We start from the raw sequence: 19,355 nt of genomic DNA, 5'->3' as shown, positions 1-19,355 counted from the left end.
AATTTATAGATGAATCAGTCTGACGTACATTTTTCTCAGAGCTTTACCTAAATCCACAGATATGCACACAAATCTCTGCCAATAAGAGAACAGTAAATAGCGAGCACTTTTATTATTATCCAGAATAAAGCCAAGAGAAAGAGGAGAGAGAAAAAGAGACAAAGACAGAGAAAGGGAGAGAGAGAGAAAGACACAAAACAGCCTAACTTTCCCTGAACACATCCAACATGAAACAAATAAACAAGCAGAGAGTGGAGGCTTTCTTTATTTGATGCTGATGGAGAGAAAAAGAATGCAGGTAGGTGATAAGAGAGGAGGAGGGATGCCAAACAACACTCCAGCTCTGGTACAAGGGAGGAAAATGGAGGTAATTGCTAGATGGAGAGCAGTGAGCGGCAGTGTGTGGGAACAACAGGGTCTATTTCAGTCAAACAGGCGTTTCAAAAGGCTCTCATGGCAGAAGGGAAAATGAAACAACAGTAAAACAGGTCTGAGTGAGCGCTGCTCTGCCTCGTGAATGACTCAAAGCTGCATCAGCGCGTGTGTGACTGATGACATTCAGAAGCGACGTCCTTTATTTAGAAATGTTGAAATAATACAAGCGAGAGGAAAATAGGGAGTGTTAAATTTGTTTCTTTCACTCGTCATTGTTGGACACTTGTTATTTTCCCCTGCACACTGATAAACTCAACAACATGCTCCAGTAGCGTTTTAAAATGACTGTATATGGGTTTTTACACTGCACATCACTGAACTGCAGCCTAGCTGGAAGTACAGCTTTTGTTTTATTTCAAGAAGTGCTCTGTAGAAGCTAGGCCTGTCACAATAACACATTTTGCAGGATAATAAATTGCCACAGAAACTATTGCGATGAACAATAATAATAATGCTATTTTGACGCCATTTTCAACTGATACAATAATGATAATGGTATATTAAGAAAAGTATACTCTCTAAAAGATACAAAATGCATTAATTTCTAAACAATATTTAACACTGGAACTGGAAAATATTTGAAATATGTAAAATAAAAAAACAAAGTAACAATAACTAAGATGGATAATTAAGCTTCTGTAACCAAAATAGCATTTTAGAAATTTTAGTCATTTAGCTTAGACAGGGAAAGCATGCAAAAGTGGCGGGTAGTGCAACCTAACTAAATTATACTGGGTTTCAAATATTTGCAGTGTTCTTCCAACAATATCAAAGGGGAGCTTCTCTCTAACACCTGTTAAAGAGAAATTATTGAGCTCACTTTAATCTGCCATGAAACTAGTTGATTTATGGCTTACTGTGGCAGGCCTAACAGAAGCTGAAGTGGACCACACAAAGCCAATTTCTCCCTCAGTGCATTAAATTAAGAGCAAAGCAGCAGCAGCATGACGGAGAAGGTTGCGTTACCTGAGGAGGTGGTGAAAAAGGCGGCGAGCATACTTGGTGACCGGCTCCCTGTACTCCAATATCGCTGTATCGGACAGAGGGGCAGCTGGGGCGTAAAACACCCGCAGGGCCGCTTCCAGCTGGGCTGCACAAAGGTTGGGAGTGTTTTGGTTTAATGTCAACATACTGAAAACTGCTTAAAAAGTTTTTTTGTTTTTTTTGTCTAGTTTCTGGTGCAAATCTTTGTATACTTTAACTAAGATGAAAGTAACTTACAAGTAAGACAAATGAGCTTGTTTTTAGTCAATAATTCCTTAATACTGATGAAAACTACTAGTTTCACTGGCAGATTATTTCACTTGTAACATGGGGAAATGTCTTTGATATAACTTAAATAATTTGCCATTGGTACTAGTGTTTTTTAAAATCAATACTTACAAATTATTGGCTTAAAATAAGCTCCTATATCTTGTTGAAAAGTTACTTGTAAGTTAGTTTAGTCCAGGGGTGTCAAACTGCAGTCCTCAAGGGCCGCTGTCCTGCAACTTTTAGATGTGTCTACTGCACCACACCTGAACAGAATAATTAGGTCATTAGCAAGACTCTGGAGAACTGAGGTAATTAAGCCATTTCATTCCAGTGTTTTGTACCTGTGGCACATCTAAAAACTGCTTGAGGACTGGAGTTTGACACCAGTGGTTTAGTCTTATTTCAATTGTACTAAGATATTTGCACAGGAAGTAAACAAAAAAAAAACTTTGTAAGATTTTGTGTTTTTGCAGCGTGCTGACAGTAAGACCAAAAGTAAAATGGTCTTACTTAAAAAGGGGTGTTTCTACATCACAACAATGTGGCATTTCAACAGAGGTTGCAGACATCCACAGGACTAGAAAGATTTTCAATGGAAAATATTTTTAACTAACTGACAACCAAATTTTCTGACAGTCATGGTAGCCTTAAACAAATGGTGTAACCCACAGCCTCACCTTCCCTGTCTGCGTTGAGCGGCAGTCTCAGCAGGTGGTTGGTCACAGAGCTCAGGCCTTGGTAGCTCTTGTCCCCCATGGTGCTCCAGTCCATGGCCTCCAGGATGCCCAGGGCCTCTCTGACCTGACCGCAACGGAGCCGCTGCTGCAACAACTCCACATGGCCCAGCTGGCCTCCAGTTAGAGCTCCTGCCATGTAAGGTCAGAGTTCACATTCAGAATCAGTTTTACTGGTCAAGACCGTGTGCGTGAACAAAGAGTTTGAGATGGGTGTACAGATCTAAAGTATGAATATTAAACTTTAGGGAAATAAAAGAAGGTTAGAGGGACAATATGTATAAGTACTTTAAGCCATTTTTGTATTTTATTTTTTTAATAAAGGAAGTAAAAAGTATGATTGTGGTGACATTAAACAGTTTGTGTCCAGGATGTGTGGGGTCTGCAGAAATGTTAGCTGCCTTTTTTTACCCTAGGCTAGATCTGAGTAAGTCCTGGATGGAGGGAAAGTTAGCTCCTCTCAACCCCATCCAAACATCCTGACACTTGGCCACGCCCCCTGGCCCCCGCGTCTCCTGGCTCCGTCCATTTTGGTAGAATTCTTCAAAACTGGTTTGGGGACGGCGTTATGTTTTTACATCAAGGTTAGTTCCACTTTAAATGCTTTTGTGAACTGAAAAACTGGGTTTATGCTGTTACTATTAAGTTAGTGTCAACACGAACGAAAACTAATGTAGAACATTTCTGGATTACCTAATTATATGTGTTTCCCTTGCGGATGCTATCACATGTGCTACAAATACAAATACTGTGGCAGTGTTGAAACTTCTCCCTGGTAATGTTGAGAAGTAAGAAGAAAACCTGTTTATCTACACATGTAGTGCCATAGTGGACGACCTGCAGTGGCATTGGAGGTTGTCTTTCTTTTGATATCCTGACTCTCTCAGACATCATCTGAGGAACTCTAAAAGTTGATTCTTTATGCTTTTGTTGTATGTGTGTGTTCATGTGAGCAGATCGGGACTCTACTGAATAATGGAATGACAATGTTTTGTGTTGTTGCCAGGGGCAGAGGTGTCTCATTCTGTCCAGGAGAAGGTCAAAGGTGTGTATGTTTTGTGACATTTAAAAGCCACGGTACAGGAAATGAAGGAGTTGAATGCCACAGGTAGTACATAATGTTCCACCGTGAGTGAATCACAACAGCGTATAGTTAATGGTGGATTATAGAAGAGCAGAAGGAATGCTTTAGTCAAATCAGAAACCACAAGCTGATTTAAATTGTTAAAGAGACCTCTGAGGTAACTGTCTGCTATATTTTCTCCTTTTTAACACTGAGACACACCTTTATATCATTTTATTGTGTTCATTAAGATGGTATTAGCATTTAAACTAGATTTAAACCAAATACTCATAAACAATACACACACCTCCTTTTCCCTCAAAAGGCCTAGTCAGGAAAAAGTTTGTTAATCAGTTTTTGCCTGGTTAAATAAAAATCCATCCATTTTCTAACACCCTTGTCTCTAGTGCGGTCAGGAGGTGCTGGTGCCTTTCTCCAGCTAACGTTCCAGGCGGGAGGCGGGGTTCACCCTGGACAGGTTGTTAAATAAAGATATGATAATAAAAACATTAATAAAGAGAAAATATTAATCTGCATTATGACATTCTAAGTAAATGGTGTAATAGACAGATATAAACTGACACTAATGACCGAACTCAGACCTATTTTTATTTATTTATTTTATTTCTAGTTGATTTCTAGTTTGGAAGGGCTTCATTTGATCTATTTCGGACATATGGGTTGCACTTTATACACACAATTCATACTTTAGATTACAAAAAGTTTATAATTTAGTTTGATTTATGCAGAATCTAAACATGTTTATTACAAAGATTTTTTAAAGAAAATAGCTTTCTTCTGAGGTAAAACAACCTCTAGATTAACTGATTAACTGAGAAGAAACAGTACATAGATCATACTGTATATATTGTTTGTTTGTTAAAAAAACAAACAAAAAAAGGTTTTAAGTGGTGGTCTTCTTTGAAAGTTGTAGCTTTACAATGCATCATTCACAGCTGATGATCTACAGGATTCAAATTTTTTTAGCTGAAATACCATTTTGTCTGCTAAACACTGTTCAAAATTGATATGTTCAAATGATGAATCAAAAGAAATTAGAACAAACTGTGACCTAGGTGCCAATTTATGCCTTGAATGATTCACAGGTCAGTGTTAAGCAGCTTAAAAAAATTTTCCTCTGAAAATTGCTAAAGAGACCAAGCAGAAAGCCTGAAGAACTGTTGATTAAGACAACTTTAAAGGATTACCTGGATATTTGACTCCTTAGAAGGTACAAATACGGAGAAAAGTTTATTGCACAGTATTGTTTATTAGTCATTTGACAACGCTTTCTGATGTAACGATAAAATATTTACCAAAAAGAAGGTTGTGATTAGTGAGCATAGCGTTGGCTACACAGGTTTACCGTCAGTGCAGCAGGCTGCTGGATGTCTTGTTAAAGAAGTTGTGTGTATTCATGTGTGTATGAGTCAGATGGGGGCTGGTGGGTGGTGGTAAGGGCAATTAAAATGACAAGCTGGCAATTAGCAATCCTCCAAATCCCCTAAAGAGATGGCTAATGTGGCTAATACATCAGCTTGTTTGTGTTTGAGGGTGCTGTTTGTGTGTGACTGTGTGCAAAAGGGCTGGCCCTGGGCGTCGACTGCAGCTCTAACTAAACTTTGAGCAGAAACAATAGATCTTTGTGGCATTAAGGTCTCGTTAGCTTCCTCTCACACCTTGTCTACACTAATTCAATTGGCCAGCTAAGAGAAAAAAACTACTAGTAAGCATCAAAGAAGAGACTGCAATCACATTGTCAGCAAAATGTTAAATTCAAAACACAGTCAAATTATGCAAACAGGACAAAAATATCTTATTTGGTTCATTTCAAACAATTATGGAGCAAATTAAATTCAATGTTCCCATTGAAGTTTAAAGTTTACAATGAGAAAGAAAATCTTAAATCTGCTCTAAGGTTCCACTTGTCACAGCTCCACTGAAGGGGAAACCACTGGAATAAATACAGCAACCAAGACTGATAATCTGGTATTGCAAAATAATCTGAAACATTTAAAAAAAAAAACTAAACTGAAAACTGGCATGTCCAGAACAAAAAATCAAGAGCTAATACTGAGATCTTGAAAAGTTGCAAGAGACTTCCAATTTTACCATGAGATGTGCATGTCACCTTGAATCAGGACTCCTTAAATTGAAGGGGTCAAAGTTCACCTACCATTGTTACATCTGTTAGCATCCAAGCGAGTGGGTCATGTAGCCAAATTAGCAGATATGTGTCAAAGCGACGCTGTACTCAACCATTCATCCATGACGGTTAACGCGTCAAAAAGCAGGAAGTGGTCGGTTTGAAAGGGTTATTTGCTGGCAAAATATGGTTGATAGAAAAACGGGAACTATTTTGTGAAAAGACAAAGAGAAAAACATTCAAAACATTCATGGTCTCTACAGGCAATAGCACTCTCCAGGAAAACTATCTTCTACAGGTTTTGCTAGTTTTAGGCCCAACCTTTGCTCCTCTTATTTCGGTTCTTCCATGAGGAAAACAGCTGTCTACTTCTGATCTTGATTTGTAATCATAAGCAGGGTTATACCAGTGTCATAGCACCAGGTGGCTAACAACACTACTGACATAGACAAAAAACTTTTTTACTGAAAAGAAGAGCTTTTTGAACATAGCTATAGTGCTGAGATACAGATTTTCCCTTATAAAACTGTCTTCGACATTTTAGTCTCTTGTTCGCAAGTTAATTACATCTTCAGAACATGTTTGACCTATGGAAACAAAGGAAGGCCAAACAAAAGCAGAAGGGGAAAACTTATTAAACAACTCCACTGTTATTTTAGTTTAGAGATTAATATAAAGAAATCGTATCAATCCACAAAGTGGGCACATGTGTCAACTTTACAAAAAACACAACATAAATTTTGTGTTGAATATCTGTAGGAAAATGTAACACAAACACATTTTTAATACCTGTACAGGAGAAATTATCTTCCAACACAGGATTCATCATTTTCACTCTGCGATGTGTTACAAGTGCTTCCACTGAGCATAAAACTGCACAAATTGCAATCATGAAAATATATTTGCTTAATGGAAACATGCTAGTTGCTAAAAAAAACTCCTGGTTTTTGATAAAAAGTTTTTTTCTTCTGCATCAAAATGAATGTATTTCACAAAACTGCAATGGAAACACTCTTTGCGTTTCATATTTAATAGAAACACCGCAGTTGCAAACTTGTGTTTTTTTGACATAGACAGAGTATTGACAAAGTTTTGCATCTATTTGTAATGGAAAAGCAGCTACTGATCTCACAAAAAATTCTCCAATGAAAAACCTCGCTTGCTTGGCTCTCCATCAAACGTATGTCTGCGCTCAGATATTTTCTTCTTCTGTTGGAATCTAACACCTGCGTTCTCAGGTGTGTTTTCTCTGCCTACATATTATCTTTGGTCATAGGTTGGATTATCACTATGATCAAAATCAGTTGTGAGCATTTTGGGAAATTAATCCATCGATGCGAATTATACAATGAAAGTGTGAACGGATATCAAAAACTAAAAAAAGACAATTTTTTACAGTCGTCGAATGAAAGCTGATATGCTGCCTGTATGATGCCTCATTCAAATTTTGAATCAGGCATTATTTTGTACATTAGAGCTGATTTTCGGTTAAATTATATATTTTTTTCATGTAGCTTTGGGATCTTTCTCATTTTTTTTACACACTCTGTGAACACTGAGTTGCATCATTATGTCCTTTACCCATCTGAAATGTTTTACTTCGTTCCAGTGCTGGGGGGTTTAGGGGGGAAACGACTATTTTCCCTTTGGTGCAGCACATTTCGTGGTCGGCTTCCCTACACCGTGTATCGGTGCAGGCCCAGTAACGGCCAACGTGTGCCCAGATGAGATAACGTGGTGCAGGCTGGGGGGTGGGTGTGGGGGTGGTGCTAGGGAGGCCTGCCTCCAGAGGGGGGGGAAAAAAAAGGGAGAACTTGGAGCATGGCCAAGTCTTTCTTCCATGCCGCCTTTCCGACTCGCTCCTTCTGTCATGTAGCGGGCTGCATGAAACAAGTCAATACAGAAAGGGAGCACAAGCAACGAACAAACGGGTTGGAGGGTGTGTGTGTGTGTGTGTGCAAAGAAGCACAGAAATAGAAAAATACACACACTTGCATGCGTGTGTTGGTGGAATTATCATAGAGAAAAGACGTGCAGTGACTTCCTTCATCAGAAACCTTGGCAGGTGATCAGAGGAGAGTAAGCTATTGTTGGAAGACCCACCTCCCCCTTGTGCGCGCACACAGATACACGCACACACGTTCTCCACCTTCCTCCCCCACTTCAACGCTCCTGCCTTCAAACTTCAGCATTGCTCCGTGCCACTGTGACATCTTCTTTCTAAAGTTACAATTAAAGATGCCTAAAGTGTGTATGGGAACCACAGTGAGTGTGTTAAAAGGATAGGTGGCTGTGGCGCAAAAAACTTTGATTGGCAAACTTTATCTAGGGTCCCTGAGGGACTGTGCAGCCACTGTAAACGATTTATCGGAAAAATGCATCCCAGAATGCACCTGGGGGGCGTGGGAGCTTGTGCCCCAGGGCGATTATTGAATGACCTCTGAGAGCGTGACTCCTGCTAACCTCCCAGGCAAATTAACTTCTTTCTGCAGTGAGGAGGTGGGTTCAGATCCACAACAGACCAGGAAGACTCAAAGCGAAGAGGGCGCCTGGTTCAAACGGAGGTGACAGTCAGTGATCTGATATTTACTGTACAAATGCAGCAGGTGATATTATAGTTGCAAACTTTCAAGAGGACAGGATCTGGTTGATCATGGTTGATTGGATTGTTTTACGCAGTCAAAAGATCCAAAAACCTGTTCACCTCCCCCTAATCTGTGGTGGCACTGCACCAAGAACCACTGAAGGAAATGACACAAAAACGTCTGAGGAAGATATGAATGCAACTTCCTTCTTCACAAAATGTACACAAAAATTGAGTGGTGGCAGTTTTTAGCGGTTGTAGGATTTCTCTTTTGTAAGAGACCACAATTCTCGTGCTTGAGCTAGACTCAAGAGTTTGTTTTGATTGTATTTATCCAAAATGTCTTTCCCGCTTTCTGATAATACTTGGCATTCTCCGATGTATTGGAACTGGACCAGAGTTCACTTTAACCCAATCAAGACCTAGTTTTTAGGGTTTGTGGACTAGAGTTGGTTTTTATTGGTCTGAATCAGCGTTTCATTACGCATTCACACCTCCCCAACAAACTGGATTTTCTAGGCAAATTAATTAGAGTTGGATTAAAGTGGACTAAATAGGGCAGCTGTGAATGCACCCTAAAGATCTTTTGTTTACTTACCTAGTCTGAATTTCAAGGCAGCTAATGGTCCTCCATTAAAGACCAAAGTCAGCGTATCTGTCCCCTCAGGTCCACCATCCAAACCAGCTCCCCACTGCAGTCCAGCCAGTCCTCCAGAGCAGTTCAGGTGCTGAGTTAGTCTCAAGGTAGCTGCTGGAGCGGCTTCTTCTGCTACCAGAGCCATGTTTAAAGGTGCCAAGCCCACATCAAAGCACATCACTTCCTCCTGTCCCCCCACCATAATGGCAACAGCCCCCGCAGGGTGCCAGGCCATGTACGAGGGAGGTACAGGGCAGGAGGCCAAGACCGACACCGCCCGTCTCTGGTCGTAGAGCACTAAGGAGGAGTCCCTCAAGCCTAGGAGGAGAGTGGTCTCACATGGGTGACGAGAGCAGGAGAGAGGAAGTGATGGCAGAGGGATGGAAGTGATGGATGTGCGGTGCAGGCGCCCTCGTGCACATTCATACACACAGGTAACAGCGGACAGTCCTTGAGGTCCTGTGGGTAACTCCACTGTCAGCATCTGGTAGTGCTGAAGATGGCTGAAGCAGCAGTCCAGGGGGTTGCCTGTCGTCCGGACAGAGCAAAGGACCTGTGGTTTAAAAAACAAGAAACAGAATTTGATTCAGATCATTTAAAGTCTCAATCCAACTCTGAGCTCTCCATATTTTGCTTCTACGGACATCATTCCTGTCAAAACGTTTTTTTACCCCCTAAAAGACCTGGGTTACACCATACATGTCGTGGCAAAATGATTAGAGGTAATTTGGTTTTGGACCCCTGTTTACAGAATGGATTGAAATAATTTATTCACACCCAACTGCTTCCGTCATTACTAATCAGAATATCTCCTGTCCCTTTGCTATTCATCGTGGTACACGTCAAGGCTGCCCCCTCTCCCCATTTCTCTTCTCAGTCATTATTGAACCTCTGGCCGCTAGCATTAGGCAGAACCCCTTAATTTTCCCTATTGAGATGTTTAATTGTAAGCATCATATTTCGCTGTATGCTGACGATATACTTTTGTATGTCTCTAACCCACGGAAATCGCTGTCTCCTCTTTTGAAGATGATCAACAGTTTCGGCAGTTTCTCTGGATTTTCTATTAACTGGGACAAAAGTGAACTAATGCCGCTTACCACAGAGGCTGATTTGGCATATTTGAGGTCCACATCATTTAAGATAGCTTATGATTCCTTTACATATTTGGGTGTGTTGGTAACAAAAAAACCAGAACATCTTTTACGGCTGAACTGGCAGAGTAAAATTCTTCAACTCAAGCAGAATATCGATTTCTGGAAAACTCTCCCACTATCTATGGCCGGGAGGATCAACGCCATTAAAATGGTGGTGTTACCTCGATTTCTTCATTTATTTCAATCTGTCCCATGTTTTATTGATGTATCCTACTTCAGACAATTAGATTCTATTATTATTCCTTTTATTTGGGGCTATAAAAGAGTCAGAATTTCAAAAAAACACTTATGTAAATCAGGAATGGAGGGTGGGTTCTCCCTACCAGACTTCAAGCATTATTACTGGGCTTGCCATTTATACATCCTGGCATGGTGGAGGAAGGGCACACTCTCATCTGATGTGACTTGTCCTACCTGGTTATCTTTAGAGCGTCTGCACTGTTGTAATTCGTCTCTAACCGCCCTCCTTAACAGCCCCATTAAAGTCAGTAAAACACTCTATACCAATAGTTTTGTCATTGGCAATACTATCAGAATCTGGAAACAGATACAAACATTTATAAAAGCTCCAGAGGTTTACTTTGACACTCCGATCTGTGAAAATCACTCCTTTGCACCAGGTCTCAGTGACGCCGTCTTTCGGGCGTGGAGAATGAAGGGCATCAGTGTGATTGGTGACCTATATATTAGTGGAACTTTTGCATCTTTTGCACAGTTATGTTCCGAGCATAATCTTCCTCCATCAAGTTTTTTCCGTTATCTGCAGGTTCGGGACTATGTTAGGAAAAATGTATTGGATGGTGGAACTTTAATGAAACATGATACCCTGGAAGAAATAAATAAATTTGATCCTGTCAATCGGGGGGCAGTGTCACACTTTTATAGGATCTTTAATGGTATGCGTGTAGATACAACCGGGATTAAGAAGGCATGGGAGGATGAGTTAGGGCAACAGCTATCTGAAGAACTGTGGGAGGAGGGTTTGAAAAGTATACAAGAATGTTCTGTCAACGCCAGACACAATCTCATACAGTTCAAAACTATACATAGGCTCCATTATTCGAGGGAGAAGCTGAGCACTTTCTTTACTAGTGTGTCTCCAATTTGTAATCGTTGTCGGACTGCTATTGGTAACTTGACACACTCCTTCTGGTCATGTGTTCAGCTTCACTCATTCTGGAAGAAAATTTTTAATTTTTTTTCAACAGCTTTTGGGAAAAAATGGGATCCAGAACCTCTTATTGCCATCATCGGGGTCTCCAGTGCTTTGCGACCAGCCACTAAAAATGAGAAAATGACGGTTTTGTTTGGTACGGTGATTGCTAAAAGGTTGATTTTGAGATTTTGGAAAAAGGACTTCGTGCCCACATTTGATTTGTGGTTGGGAGAACTAGCAAATACTCTGCATCTGGAAAGACTGAGATATCACAACGAAGATAAAGTCAGTGTGTTTGAGAAAATATGGGACCCTGTACTAAAATTCCTTCAATGAAAAAGTGTCTATTTCAGACCTGTCACTGCTTAATACCCTGTTTAACTGTCCTTTTTTTTTTCTTTTTTTTATACGCTTGTGGAAAGGTTTGGATCAATTTGTGATGTTTTTGCCATGTTGTCTTGACGGTGTAAGTGTTTTATGATGTGCCGTTTGTGGGGGTAAGGGATGGGTGGGGATTTGATCTGTTATGTTAATTTAGGTATGTTCATGTATGGAAAATTTATGTATGCAAAATTTAATAAAAAAAAAAAAAAAAAAATGATTAGAGGTGAAACCAGCCAGGATTACTTTTGAGTGTTTATAAAAGATGTAGAGAGGCAGAATTGCACTTCTGAACCTGGCCAAAGATAGTTAATCATAAACATACTTTAATCAAGCAACAATTTGGTTATCAGAAAGTTCTCAGACAAAACTGGTGTCACACAGTCAGATTATGTGGGGTTTAAGGGTCACACAAAGTTTCAGTTATTCCAGTTAATTTGCTAGAAAGTCCAGTTCGCTTGGGGAGGTGTGAATGAGTAATCGAACTCTGACGAGGACCAAAAAAGTGAACTAGGTTTCTAGTCACATCAATGTTTAGGTCAAATGCATATGTGAACACCAAGGCTTCTCCAAAAGCTTTAAGTGGATTATGGAGCAGGGCATACTGGGTAAATTCAATGAAAACAAACGCAAGAGTCTAGCGCTAGCAGGAGAAATGGCTTGAGGTCTTTTACCAAAGACAAAAGAGAAATCCTACAACTGCTAAAATTTGGCATCACAACATTTTTAAGAAAAAATTTCGTGAAGAAGAATGTAGTGCTTATAACTTCTCCAGATGTGTTTGTGTCACCTCCTTCATTTGGTTAGTTTGACACTAACCAAATCCGGTTAGTGTCAAACTAACCCACACCAGCTGAAAATAAAATACTTGTTGGAACTTTGGTCCCTAATCAAACGGAGTCTACTGGACTATGAGGTATAAAAACAGCCTAAGACAGGAAAAGCTTAGTCTAATATAATGTCAGACTGTGTAAAGAAAAGATTGTGCCTTTCACACACAATCTTTAAGTGTATAAAAGATTGTATACACTTTTATACACCATACACCATATATGGTGTAACTCCAGTAAATGTGAGCCATAGTTTGCAACTAATTATTCCCCAAACTAATCTTTTGAAGTGCATGTCAGCATGACAAGGCAATCAATACAGACATTTCCATATCGTGTATAGTATAGTATAGTAACATACGTTATATGTTATAGTATAGTTCTATATTTATATGGAATAATGTTATTACTAAATTTACTAAATTACTAAATTTACAGTTTTTGAACAAAAAAGGAAGAAGACCAAAGGAAAGAGAGAGCATGACAGATAGAACCAAGTCACCTATTGGAAGCAGCTCTAAACCCCAAGAGATTAAGCAAAAACAAGGTCTTCCACACTGCTCATAAACACCCTGCTGTCAATCAAGACAGCTAATGATAAGAGCTCTATTTTAACTCAAGGTCAACAACATCTTCTCCCTGGGCATGGCACGGCTTGGCACAAAGTGATAAACAACCACCACTGTTTACCTCTGCAAGGAGCCAGGAGCTCAGCATTAGAACATGACAGCGAAATAAAACCTGCTTCGTGTGATATACAAGGAAACCTCAGAGTCTTTGGCCAAAGATGAAAATCCAGAATGACGATTATTTGTCTCTGGACTACAACCAGGTTGCAGGCACAAAAACCCTGCTAAGGAAACTGACAGCTCAGAAGACAGTCCATGTCACGGTTTTTGATGAAACACCCACCTTGAACCAGAAACCGCAGGAGGAGACAACAGCCTGCGATAAACAGCAGTCCAACAGTCACTAACAGAGCCTTTTATAAGGGATTTCACCTTACCAAAGCCTCTATCAGAGCCTTGCATTGACCGTGGCAGCTTTGGCTAAATGAGCTCATTTCTTTTTGCCGTGTAGACAGAAAGAGGGATCGGCTGCCTGCCTGCCTTCCTTTCCTTTTGCAAAGCTGCTCGGCCCAGTTTTTTGGCAGGCATTGCCAAAAAGAGACTTAGAAGGAGGAAAGCTTTTTTTCCCCCTGCCTGCTTCCCCTTGCCCATGGTCTACAGCAGGAAAGAAGCAGATGACTGTCCTCCCGAAAGCTTTTTTTCCTCCCTTCTCTATAATCCCCATAGAGCAAGCTCCTGCTGCTCCGCAGGGGGTGAATGCTGTGTGTCAATGTGTATGTTTATTTGAGGCATCAGGTAAGAGGGGCTCGATTCCGGTAAAAGGTGGTCTATCCCTGTGAGAGCTACATTGCTGTGGGGATAAAGCGACATATGCATTGAATAAACAAGCATGCAAGCACACTACAGGAAAGGACCCATTGACTGAGTCTAACAGAAAGCTGTCACAGTCAGCTTTCCCATTAGTGGGACCTATTTCAGTCCCACTAATGCTTGGTTCTCACCGCAAGATTTTAAAATTGTCGTCTGATTTTCAAAACCTGAGTGACCACATACATGATGATAAAAAATGTTGGTAAAACAGTTTGTGGTGTCGAGTCACAGCAGGAGCAACACACCACGCACAAGCCAATTTCACTCACCAACATTCAAACGTCAGACAGAAAATCTCGCAAAACCTCTCGAGACCAAATGGGAGTTCAGAGTGAACGAACACGGCCGACTGGGAAGAAGCAACGGCGATAGTTTGTGGACTATAGTTAATTCAGAGTAAAATAGCAAAAGATGTCTCTGACATCCACCAGACTTTCTGGTGTGCCATGACAGTTGTTTTGCCTTGTGTATTTTGGATTCCCTTCCATGTTTCACCTCACTTTCTGACTGGCTACCTGTCACATTCAACAGGCTGTGTTCTCGTTTTTTTCTCAGTCAAGACAATCAAATATGTTAAATATCCCCAATTTTAGACTGGAGCGGTCCTGATGACCTTTGGAGGGGACCAGGTCACTCTTAGCACACCTAAGAGTGTGCTAAGTAACTACTGTAGTTACGTGCAGTAGTTACTAGTAACAGTAGTAACAGTAGTTACTTGTAGTTTGTAAATGATCCCAGCCTTTGTTTTTTTTTTTCAACGAAAAAAGAAAATATTTCACAGCTTCTTAGGCTTTAAGGAGATACATGAGCTTACTTACTGTAAATATTTTAGTCTACAACCAGTCGTGTCTGTATGATTAATAATCCACAGATATAAAGTGATATAAAGGTAAAGGTAATTTTATTTATATAGCACATTTTCAGCAACAAGGCAATACAAAGTGCTTTACAGGATTTAAAAGAAAATACAAACAAAATAACAAACCAAAGGAAAGAGCAAAAGAAGAAAAAGCTAATAATGTTGATCCAAAGTAAATACTCCTACTCAGGGTTGGTAGATAAGTATAAGTAAGTATCCTCTGGTCTAATTTCTTTTCTGGGTTGGAAGAACGGGAGTCTAAAAAGCAGTTGCTAAGGTAGTTTTTCTGTTTTCCAAGTTCTAATCCCTGTTCTGAGTTGCTAGATAAATATAAGTTTTCTCTGGACTTTCTAAGTGTGCTCTAAATTTGTAAAAGTAATGAGTACTCCATAGTTTCTAAGTAATAATAAAAACTATACAGGCCTTTGCAAAATTATTCACAACTCTATAACGTTTTCCACATTTTGTGACTTTACATATGATAGCACTGGCTTTTGTTTAGGAGTAGCAGAGTAAATGTTTCAAAAGCTACACTTTTCAACATTTTTTTTGTGGTAAAAATAGTTTTCTTTCTACAATTCTCTGCTACTATGTCTTTGGCTACCAAACCAAATCTGAATAAATTGAGATGTTTGTGGTGTTATTTCGCAAAATAAAAAAAACTGCAAAGGGTTAGATGACTTCAGCATAGCACTCTTTAGCACTATGGTAATAAAAAAACAAATCAGCTCTGGAAGCATTAAACCTTCTTCATATATTCTCTTTACAATTTACATAGTAGATTACAAGCATACACACAGCTAAAGCTCTGTCAGCCAGTGAACTCTCCTGAGCTTCTAGCTGAAAATGAGAATGTGAAACGTATCAAATAATTCTAAGCGTATAATGTAGAAAAAGGAGGATTAAGGTCAGAAAAGGACAAAAAATATTGAAGACAGAGGGAAACGTACACAAAAGACGATAAGAAAGAGGAAATAAAAAAGAATTGGGGGGCAAAGCGCAAGAGAAAGGAAGAAACGGAGAAAGGCACGGCGAGAAGAGATGCAAAGAGAGCGGAGACGAGAGGAGAAGGAGACAGAGAGGCAGAGAGAGACCTCTAGTAAGTAGCTTTCTCCTGGTTATTGGTTTCAGTGACTGGTCAAAACTATTCTTCTCTATTCTTCCTCCCTCCTTCTCGCCGGCACCCTTTCTCCCCCTCCGTGGCGTGAAAGATAAAGCGGACGGGCCCAACTGTGTGGCTGGCCCTTGTTCACAGCAGTGGCCTTTTGAAGCCAATTTTCCAGCTCACGGAGCAGAGAAAGACGGGGAGAGACGCGCGGAGAGAGACGGAGGGACTTGGAGGAGACCGGAGGGATGAGGGTTTGTTGAGAGCGGAGAGAGGTGGGGGGCACAGGGTGGGACAGGGAAGTTTTGGGCATATGGAAAGAGGGTTGGAGATGGGGTAGCAATGTGAGAAAATGCATTGGAACAGCAGAAGTACAGAAAAAAACAATATTCCCCACACCTTCTCTCTAGCAGCTGCTACCTATGAGCATTAGGAGATCCAAAACTGTAGCATATTCTGACTCATTATTCTGCATCTTCGATTTCATACTTGACAAAATTTACTTACCAAAGGACTTGCTGAACTTCAATTTCTATATCCTGTTTTTAAATTTTATTTTAAAGTTAATCATTTTAGTTTCAAAATACATTATCAACAGGATTGAAACAGGTAAAAATGTGGGTTTTGTACGTAGTTTAACACTAAAACGTGAACTGAACTCTAAGGAATGGAGCAGCGTCTTCAAAACAACAGAAAAGGTGTTTTTTTAATTCAGATTTTATCTCCTCTGCATGTTAAGAGATGTACTGAAAAATTAAACAATTCAGGGTTTGAAAAAAAAACCCTGACATTTTCTGTGGTCCGTGAACACACCATACCAAAACTATCCGGTCATAATAACCACAACACTCTTTAGTGTGGATGCCTTGAAGATTCAAAGTTTACTATTTTCAGCAAAATGAAGTCAGAATAAAAAGAAGATATTCAAAAGGAAGCTACTGTATATTTTCGTTGACATGTTCAAGTTTGGCAACTTTTCTGAACTGTTTTGTTCAGAATGGCTGAACAGAAAAAGTTGCCTTATTTTATCCTTTTAAGCCTCAGTGCTACACCATGGCAAGTGCTGGATTTGGAAATCTCATAGTTATGGCAATGATCTACATTGCCAGAGTGCGACATGAGGACCATTTGCTGTGATTTTGTGGAACAATTGGATCGTCAAAATTCAAATGGAAAGTAGTTCGTAGTACATAAAGTACTTGTCTGTTATTAACAACGTCTTTGCTTTCATTTTTCATTTTATACAAACAGGACCACAAATATGAACAACTTTGACTGAAAAGCAAACTCCTGAATCCATTCATTAAAGTTGGCTAAATACAGAAACTATCCTTAAAGATAAAATAATGCTACTGTTACTGTCAATAGATTAAACATTATAATCCAAGAAAATAGAAAGCAATCATCCTGAATATTTATGGAGACATTTCGGATCTACAATGATGCATATGCTCCTTCTCTAAAGATCCGATTTTCATTTATAAACATTTCATTTGAAGTTTTTTTTTCCCACTCAGCATTCACTGCTCCAGAACATACTGGAGCACTGGAGGAACTACTGTTCCTCGCAAATCACCAACATAGGACATTAAGGTAGGATAAAATTTCACCTCCATAATTTTGTTAATTTTAAATATCAAAGCCCAACATAACGTTGGCTGTGTTCACAGTTCACAGCAGGATAAAACACTTTACAAGCTGTTCTTATTGATTCTTTGTGGATCTAAAAGAGAAATCAAAATAGGCTAAAATCTATCCAAAAAAACCTTTAACTATCTATCTGTACAAAAAGCTTTGATGCATCTCTGCATTTTGTTTTGCTTTATTTCCCTTCTTTTCCAGGAGAAGTACAAAACTCACATCAATATTTGCAGAATACTCACATCCCAGGTACTCCGGCTTTCTACCGCAGTCTAAAACCATGACTGCTATGTCAGTAGATGTCTCTATTTCCATTACAAATGTGTTCAAAATTTTTTTGATATTAGCCTAATGTCCAAAATGCACAATTTTGAAATGACATAATTTCCATTAAATAAGAAATGCAATTGATCGTGAATAAGGTTGTTTATGCAATAAGTCATAAAAGCATCATAAATGCGAGATATGTTCAGATTTCAGCAAGTAGTGCTCATCATCTGTCAGCCATCAGAGGAGAGGAGGGTGTTTTACTCAGGCGTTGGAGCGACAACGCCGGCGTTTTGGGGAGATTGTAGTCAGTAATTTTACAGAAGAGTTGTGGATTCAACAGGTTGGAATAACACAACTTTCTATGAGTTGTCATGCTGTGAGAGCCCTGGTGAATCCAGCTGCACATTGTTCAAGGAGGCCAGTTCCTACAAATGGGTGCGTTGCTGCTGTATACAAAATGGTGTGGCAAGAAAATAGTGTTTCCATTACAGTTTTTCTAAATACGGCAACAACGGACGGGAGAACAGCGACATCAACTGATTTTGCTGTCTGTCTGTCTGTCTTCATTGGATTCTGAAATAAACCAAATTAAAATAATAAAAAAGTTCTGCGTTCTGTTCATTTTATGGCAGGAGTAGGTACGTGCAGAAAACATGATGCAAACACAGATAAAACAACGTCACAAACAGGGAAAAAACTGAAGATATAAAATATGTGTTTGTTTTGTTTAGAAAGCCCTTAAATCATGAAATTCCTGGAAATGTTTTGTCCAAGCTTATTTGTTTACAAAAATGATGGAGGGAAGGGTGAAAAGAGAATCATTAAAAATGCTAACCGCATGCATTAAACTGTATGTTTTCCTTTTCACCTCTCCTTACTCTGTGCTTTTGGCTCCATTTATCAGCATGGGGAGTTTGTGTGATGGAGTGGAGGTGGAGGGGGGTTTACGAATTAAGACCACATACGAAAGAGAAAAAAAAAAAAAGAAGAAAAAATCTGACTTTTGTAAATGCCGAGAGACCGGCTAGAAAATTGGCTTAGCGCTTGCAGATAGTGAACTGAACAAAAGGAACATATATATGAGCTTGAAGTGATTGAAGTAGCTGGCGTCTCCCGCCGTTTGATTCCTGCCACGGCTCTTACATAAACTGCTCGCTTAATTTCACACCGCGCATCTGAAAAATGACAACAAACGCTTTCATTAGAACGCGATGCCGCAGACTTTAATGTTCTTGAGGCGACGAGGATGGAAGGGAAAGGAAAGGAGGAGGATGGTGGGGGGATGTCGGAGGAAGACGGAGAGGACTTAAAACTTGGTGAAGGAGGTTGATAAATGTAGAGCGCCTTCCCCCCCCCAAAAAAACATCAAGCAGCAAACAACATCTGCTTTGATTATTTCATATTCATGCGCCCCCTTTCCCTCCTACACCTTCCCTCGGTCTCTCCTGCATGAATTTATTTGTCCTGCATCCAGTTGCTAATGCAGATCCCTCCACCCCTCTTTCCCTCTTGCTGCTCTGGTGAATATTTAGCATCTGCTTAACCAGGGAGCAGCGGAGTTAACGCGGGATCTTTCATGTGATTTCGGCACAAGGCCAATCCCGACCTGATCCATCATCATGGATACGGTTTTGCCACAGGCCAGCCAATGTGCGTGTGTGAGG

At 39.9% G+C, this 19,355-nt stretch overlaps 1 protein-coding gene across 5 annotated transcripts in view; it reads right to left on the bottom strand.

Moving 5' to 3' along the window:
- The window catches only part of wdpcp (WD repeat containing planar cell polarity effector), a 95,959-nt gene that overhangs the window by 24,340 nt on the left and 52,264 nt on the right, over nucleotides 1–19,355 (bottom strand). For 4 of the 5 annotated variants that reach the window (XM_023327072.1, XM_014471588.2, XM_023327074.1 and 1 more), the window contains 3 exons: nucleotides 8,815–9,406; nucleotides 2,367–2,555; nucleotides 1,402–1,525 (listed from right to left, as the gene is read on the bottom strand). In XM_023327072.1, coding sequence (XP_023182840.1) covers nucleotides 1,402–1,525; nucleotides 2,367–2,555; nucleotides 8,815–9,406 — 905 coding nt within the window. The remainder of the gene's footprint in view (nucleotides 1–1,401; nucleotides 1,526–2,366; nucleotides 2,556–8,814; nucleotides 9,407–19,355) is intronic. The other variant, XM_023327075.1, reaches the window with a different exon arrangement.

The sequence above is a fragment of the Xiphophorus maculatus genome, chromosome 22 (assembly GCF_002775205.1).
Source record: "Xiphophorus maculatus strain JP 163 A chromosome 22, X_maculatus-5.0-male, whole genome shotgun sequence".
Classification (NCBI taxonomy): Eukaryota; Metazoa; Chordata; class Actinopteri; order Cyprinodontiformes; family Poeciliidae; genus Xiphophorus; species Xiphophorus maculatus.
This window is presented reverse-complemented; position numbering and strand designations above follow the sequence as displayed.